Source organism: Manihot esculenta, chromosome 6, assembly GCF_001659605.2.
Source record: "Manihot esculenta cultivar AM560-2 chromosome 6, M.esculenta_v8, whole genome shotgun sequence".
In the NCBI taxonomy this organism is placed as follows: domain Eukaryota; kingdom Viridiplantae; phylum Streptophyta; class Magnoliopsida; order Malpighiales; family Euphorbiaceae; genus Manihot; species Manihot esculenta.
The window spans coordinates 29,448,428-29,456,323 of record NC_035166.2 but is presented as its reverse complement, the minus strand read 5'-3'; the positions used below and the strand labels follow the sequence as shown (position 1 = coordinate 29,456,323).

The 7,896-nt window shown below is 32.4% G+C and overlaps 1 protein-coding gene across 1 annotated transcript; it reads left to right on the top strand.

Annotated features, from left to right (window-relative positions):
- Positions 1 to 514: 514 nt before the first annotated feature.
- Positions 515 to 5,508, top strand: LOC110618012. The gene is made up of 3 exons (XM_021761006.2): positions 515 to 999; positions 1,098 to 1,833; positions 4,272 to 5,508. Exons 1-3 carry the CDS (start codon positions 695 to 697, stop codon positions 5,265 to 5,267), a joined length of 2,037 nt encoding a protein of 678 aa, XP_021616698.1. The 5' UTR covers positions 515 to 694; the 3' UTR covers positions 5,268 to 5,508.
- Positions 5,509 to 7,896: the final 2,388 nt, after the last annotated feature.

Below are 7,896 nucleotides of genomic sequence, written 5' to 3'. Positions count from 1 at the left end.
CACTTTTTATAGTATATAGAGAATATTTTATTTTGTTTTTAACATTTTTTCTTATTCTTTTTTTTTGAAAAAAAAATACATTTATTTTTCCTTGTTTGTGAATATACATCAACAAAAAACAATTATTTTAATGAATCTATAAATATACAAATTTATTTTCACCCTTCCCACGCATACAAGCATAGCGTAAATTATAAGATCAATGTCTTGAATCATGCATGGGTGATTGAAAAATGCTTTATCATTTTTCAAGTTTTAATGATTCATGTCATGTAATCAACAATGAAAATGATTGATTTAATAAAAAAAAAAGCCGTAAGTGATTGGCAGTGGATAATTGGTGCAAGTGTTTCAATTAGGCCATAAGAAAGCCGTAGAGCTCTAAATCAATCAATCAAAAGCCCAGAAGTAGAAAAATAAAACAACAACGAAAATCAAAGCCCACCAAACCCAAACCCGCCAGCGCAGAAAATAGAAAGAGCCGCGGCACTCTCCACACTGGATAGTTACAAAACCAACCAAAGAAATCAAAGCTAGAGAAAATAAAATGAAATGAGAGCCATCTTCGTCCATCAATGAACAGAATATATATATACAAGAAACCCAATCAATCGAAACGCCAAAAACCCTAATTTTCAAAAAAATAAACTAAGACCAGAACACATAATCATGACATAAGAGATATTCATTATTCATGGCTATGGAACACCAAAGCACCGTGCAACCATGGGGCACGTTGGAGGAGCTATTGCTAGCATGTGCCGTGAACCGCCATGGTACCCAGTGCTGGGACTCTATCGCCGTTGAAGTACAGAACCGAACCACCAATCTCTCTTCCCTCACTTCTCAAAACTGTATAGACAAGTTCAACGACCTTAAACGCCGCTTCATGCCCCCAAACGATACATCTTCCAGTCTCGTTCCCATGGTGGATGAACTCCGTAGGATTCGTATGGAGGAGCTTCGACGCGAAGTCCAGCGACATGATATGTCGATCGTGTAAATTTCGCTATTCTTGTTGAAGATCCGATTCTAGAAGGTCCAGTAATGTTTGAGATCTGAGAATTTTTCATGTTGCTCTCTGTTTCTCGTTGCAGGTCGCTTCAATTGAAGGTGAAGAGATTAGAGGACGAGAGAGAGAGCAGTTTGAGAGAAGGGGTAGATCTGGCGAGGGAGACAGGGACCTCTCCGGAGATGATCGTCGGGAAATCCGCCGCCGGTAACGAGTCTGGTGATGACCGATCTTTCAATGAGTCAAATTCCACAGGTCAACAAAAAGCCGAAAGGACAACGGTGATGGATCGAAACGACACCGTAAATGGGAAGCCTGATATAAAACCCGAACCAGCAATTACAAATGAGAAGGATCCGGTTCGTGCAGGATCCGACCCAGAGGCTGAGCGCAATTGGTCCCACAATGGTACGTTGCGGGAGGTTGATGATGACGAAAATGATAAAATACCAACGAATAAAAAGGAACCGGAAATCAAAATGAGTCAGACGACGGGTGGGCTCGGCGAGTCGAATGAGCTGGGCGAGTCGGTAGGAGAGTCTAAGCGGGAAGATAAAGAGGAGAAGAAGCAAAACAGTGACGTGCAAAGCTCAGCTAGCTTGTCATTAAAGACGAAGAAACGACGTCTCAAGGGGATTGCTGGTGGTAGAAACGGGGTTGGAGTAGGTAGTAGTAGTGGAGAGGAGCCCGAGGGTGGTGACGAGGTTTCTCCCGCCACGAAGCGGGTGCCTGCCGTCAAATCTGAGCCGTTACTTAAATTCCTTGGCATTATTTGGTCTCACCGGCTTAGCTCTGTGTTCGAGCGGCGGCTTCAAAGCCAGGTATTTTTACCAACTTTTATGGAATGTTCTCTGCCTTGAAACAAATATATACATAAATAAAAGCTAAAATAATCATGCAAAATTACGAACAACACCAATAGCAGTCTCCATAATAATTTGCATGGAAGGGGAGGTTATCGCGGTAATTTCATTGGATTTTGAAGTACTCCTTTTGAAGCCCCCGCGACGGTGGATTTGCGTTGGCTCATGATCGATTTTTCACTTGAATGAACGGCGTAGATGGAGTGTGTCTGGCTTTTGTGGGGTCTTAAGTAAGAGTTTGAAAACAACGTGATCATTCCGCGTACACTCTATTGGCACCTTCTTTTTTTTCTTTTCCAAAAAAAAAAAAATCTAACGCTCAGGATAGAACGTTTGATGTCCTCATTATTATTTTCTGGCTTAGCTTTTTTTTTTTTTCAGAAAAAAGAAAACTTTGGGATTTTGAATGTCACATGTTGGGTGGGCTTAGACTATCCTAAACGAAATATTTGCCAACATATTTTCTTAAATTGGGTAACATTTTTGTTATTATTAATTTATATTTGAGAAAATTTTTAATATAAAAATTATTTCTTAAAATGGACAAAATAGCAGCGTAGGATAGCCTATAAAAAATTGTCTTGTCAAGTGTACATTTCCATTTTTAGGGTGAATAATGAATTTTCCATTGGAAATGTTATGTATTACCTTAAGTCTTTTCAATTAGGTTAATTTTCAGAATTTATTATAAGGATACATTTTGAGAATTTTTATCTTATGAAGTCTAGGAACATAATTTTTTACGAGGTTTGGTAATTAGAAAAATTTCTTATATGCAATAGAGTATAAATAGATAATAGAAAGTTACTAATATCTTTTATAAATAGAACCTTTTATAAATTTAGTATACTATTTTTAAAATAATAAAATGAAGGTATAAAATATCTTTAAATCGTGATTGATAATTAGAGAGGTTTTTACTTGCATTAAAGTAAGAAAAGCCATTAATATATTTTTATAATTATAATTTACTATAATTTTAGCATATATTTTTTTATTTGACTGGTTACACTTTGGTGTAAAGATTTATTTAATTAAGAGAATTTATATATAACTAATATATTTTTATAAATGAATTTTGCATGCTTTTGCATATAGACTTACCTTAATAATTAAATTATAAAAATATCAGCATACATGACGTGGCCTGTAGCCGTGTTCCAATTTTTAACCCTCAAGGTGCTTGACCCGCTGCCACATATGCCAATACTAATAATTTTTGAAAAATATTTATTTGTATTCATTAACTATACTTTTAAAATATAAATAAATAGATTTATCATGAAAAATTAGATGAGATAATCTACAAATTACCTGTAGCATTTTAGAAAAAATAGCGGCTATGGCGCTGTTTTTATTACAAGTGGCATTAAGTGATTGGGGCTGTTGTGAAGGATATACCCATTGAGGGAAGCACGTTTCTCAAAGTACCGTTAAATCCACGCGGGAGACTTACAAAAGCACACGGACTCGGAACAGTACCGTTTTCCACCGGCATGGATCTTTTCTAAATTTTACTTTATTCTTCTTTTTAGGAAAAAAAAAAAAAATTCATACGTTTTTAGCAGGCAAAAGAAACCAAGCCCGAGAAAAAAAAAATGATGTAAAAAGAATGGCATTGATAATAACATACTGGGTATATTATATGGTTTAGAAATCACCCGTGGGTTATATTGCATTCGTATTACTATTGGGCGACTTCTATAGTTATTAAAGCAAAATAAGATTAATTTAGTTCATGTAATTTTTTTTATTTCATAAATAATTATTTCACAAAAATTAAACTAATGTAAGAATGGAGAAACTTTATTATGTATATATATTTTATTACATATGTATAATATATAGTGAATGCTGTTATTATTATTATTGTTATTTTTATTATTAAATTATAACTTTATTTATTGTTTTTAATTTGAAATAATATTTTATTACCTTATTTTATAAGAAGATTTTTATAATATATGTTTGGCCCAAATGATCTTCTGTGTGATTTGGATGCCAAAAGTCTTCTTTCGAGGAGTCACTGTCCTGCGCTTTTACTAGGTGGCGAGCTCATTTTGTGGGTAGACCTCACCGGGGTTGGTTCTATCCTTAAATTAGATCTGGACAAATTATAATTCATTATGATGAACAGTGTAGATCTTTCGGTCTTGATCATACTTTTTGAAATAAAAAATAAAAGGGTCAGATATCAGAGAAGTGCATATTGCTCGAACTGAATCCAATTGTTCAAATCTGACCATGAATCGTTTGAATTAAAATTATCTCTACTTCCGACTAGAAATTGTCTAGTACTGTATGCCAGTTCTAGTAGTGGGTCCGTTGCCTCAAAAATTTTGTAAGGGAGAAAGGTCATACAATCTTTTATCAATAATAGTGTATTTATTTTGCAGGAATCCGAAGGCTACAAAAAGTTGATCCGACAGCATATAGATCTTAAAATGATCCAATGTAGGCTTGATAAAGGGGCCTACTCTGCGTGCGTTCAAAAATTTTTCAGAGATCTTCTCCTCTTATTCAACAATGCGATTACTTTCTTCGGAAAAAATTCACCAGAAAGTGTTGCTGCTTCTGAACTCATATCTATAGTTCGAAAGGAAATGACGAAGAAACTTCAAAAACCAAAACCTGAACCTGTCACTGTGAAGCCTGAACCCAGACAACAACCTGTTTCATTTCCAAGGTCCAACAAATCTTCTTCTACCTTGGTTGTGTGTGGAAAGGGCAATTCAGTGAAAGCAACATCTGAAAATGCCACTAAAAAGGTTGATAAAAAAGATAGAGGGGGTGAAGACAAACCAAAAGTAAATGAGAAAAAGATTGAAGGTTCCTTTATTAAGATCGAAGAGAAGGGCATAAGGAAGAAAAGGACAAAAGAGAGGTCAGTCTCCAGTCATAGAAATTCGAATACCACCAAAAATGATGGAGAGATAAAGCACCAGTATGGTGGCAACGAGCTTAGTTCCCATGATGCTTTAGAGATGAAGGTGGAAAGAAAAGGAAGTAGCACAAGAAAGAGGCAAGGAGCAGCTAGCTTCCTGAAAAGAATGAAGCAAAATTCACCAAGTAAAGTTACGGACAACGATGAGGAAGATGATTCCTCCGAGGATGAAAGAAAAGATGGAAACGGAAAAGGAAAAGGAAAAGGAAAAGAGGAGAATGTAAGAAGAGGAAGGAATAGAGATGGAATTTCGGAAAGAGTTACAAGGAGTTCTAGGGGAAGAGGTGCTAGAGAAGAAAGTGGAAAAGCAAAGAGAATTGGACGCCCACCAAAGAAGCAGGCAGAGAGTACAGTGGAGTCGGATGGACCACGAAAGAGAGGGAGAGATAATGGTGGCCCTGATGTAGAGGTTGGGAGCGGCAGGGCAAGGAAGAGGTCAAGGAGGTAATACTGATTGTTGTATGATGTAAATTATTGTTCAGCGTTTTCTTTTATATACATGGTTTAGTTTTTCATTTTTCAAATGCTTACAAGTTCAGATTGTCACTACCCAGTAGTAAATGAGAGAAGATTAGAAGAGGGGATGATTGTGAACTTGTAGAAGAATGTTTGTGGTAGTCATTACATATACACAGCATATGTAAGTAGGGATAAACATGAATGATAGGTCGCCTTGATTTTTTTGTTTATTGCAATTTGTGTTCTGTTATGAGCACTGATTTGCTATAGGTTGATCAAGATAATTGTTGCTCACCTCAAACAAATTTAGAAAATGATGAAATCAATGAATGAACTGGTTTTTCATAAATTTCCAATGTCAGAAATTCCATACGATTCAATGTATAGGCTTGTAACAAGTTGTGGTGTGCTGATTGTTAAATGGAAAAAAAAAAAAAAGAAAAAAGTTATAAATGAGGAAAATGGGATGATTTTATATTTTAATTCTTTTGCTTTGTGTCTGGTTAATCATCCGAAATGCATCGTCTGCGTCCTGATTCTTAATGGGCAACATATTCTATGATGCAAGGCCTTGCTATTTGAGCTTTCTCTGGTACTGCTCCCTCTTGGCTTGTGAAAAATTCTGTGGCAAAATGAACGATAAATAAATTAATACAAGGAGAAATTACAGAATGATTCTATTAAATATATTTGAAATTATATATTAATTTTTATTTCAAATTTAAAATATCTTTTTTTAAAAAAGAAAAAAATTAAAGTATCTGTGACATTTAGTATTTGAAGTATCTAATTTTCACTTAATCTTAAATATTAAACTATAAATATAAGAAAAATTAGCTTAAATTTTAATTCTTATTTGCTGAATGTATATATGTATATATATGAACCAAGCCATTGCCGATTTCATTAATTATGGAGAGAAATTTCTCTCTTTTCATTCGTTCACTAATGCGTCATCCCTTGATCTTCTGCCGCAGCCGATGATTTCCTCCGCTCCTTTTGGAAAGGGGCAGCTCTGCTCATTTTCACCGTTAGAATGGATTTTTTTTAAAAATTTAAAAATAAATTTATAATTTTATTTATTTTTAATTCAGATTTATAATTTAATTTATATTAAAATAATATCTATATTACCGTGTTATTAGTAAATAATAGTAATTTTAATACCGTAAAAAATATTAATATAATAAATAAAATATAATTATTATTTTAAAAAATATAAAAAAATATATTAGAATTTCATTCATTCGTATTAAATTAATATATAATAATATAAATTTTTATATCAACGTTATCAAAATCATTTAACGTGGGATATTATATATATATATTATTTTTAAAGTGAAAAATCGATAAAATTATAATTTATATTTTTATATTTTTTATGCTTTTATTTATTTATTTTATTTCTTTTGGACGAATTTATGCTAAAAAATTTATTTATTTAATTATTTTAGCTGTGATTTGCTTTATTTGCTCTTAAGATAAATCTCTACCTGTCTAAACGATCGGTAATTTAATAAATGGTGGATTTCTATACTTCTAACAATTAATGTTTAATATCTTTTCAGTATATTTATGACACATGGATTACTTCGATATCATTAAATACATAATTTGTGGGTTATTTTAATACTATTTTAACACAAATTAAATTATAGATTTTGAAAATAAAAAGTTAATAAAATCACAAGTTATTTTTTTATATTTTTATATTTTTTTATTTATTAATTTTGTTTTTCTTTAGATGGATCTATGCTAAGAGGAGAGAAATTTATTTACTCAATTAGTTTAACTACAGTTTGCTTTATTTGCTCTTTTATATTCTTGTAGGTGAATCTCCACGTGTTTAAAAGATCGGTAGTCTAATAAACGGTGGATCTCTATACACCTATTCGTGAGTCAGTATCATTAAATATATGACTAGTGGGTTATTTTAGTATTACTTTTACAGAAATTAAACTAAAAATTATAAAATAAAAAATTAATAAAATCACAAAATATTTTTTATATATTTTTTTATTTATTATTTTTGTTTTTCTTTGGACGCATCTATACTAAGCAGAGAGAAATTTATTTGTTCAATTATTTTAGTTGCGGTGTACTTTATTTGCTCTTGTATATCTTTATAAGTGGATCTCTGCGTATCTAAAAGATCAATAATCTAATAAATGGTGGATCTCCATACTTCTAGCGTTTAGTGTTTAATATACTTCAATACCATTAAATATATGACTAAGTGAGTTTTTTCATACTATTTTGATACAAATTAAACTACGGATCCAGAAGTAAAAAATCGATAAAATCATAAAATAATTTTTTGTATTTTTGTCTTTTTTATTTATTATTTTTATTTTTCTTTGGAAAGGATCTATGTTAAGGGGAGAGGATTTTCTTTGTCCAATTATTTTAGCTGTGGTTTGCTTTGTCTGTTTTTGCGTATCTTTGTAGGTGAATCTCCACGTGTCTAAAAGATCGGTAATCTATAAATGGTAGATCTCCATGCTTCTAGCAATCAATGTTTAATATCTTTTTATGACACCTGTTCGTGGGTTACTTCAATACCATTAAATACATGACTTGTGGGTTACTTTAGTCCTAATAAATTAAATTACAAA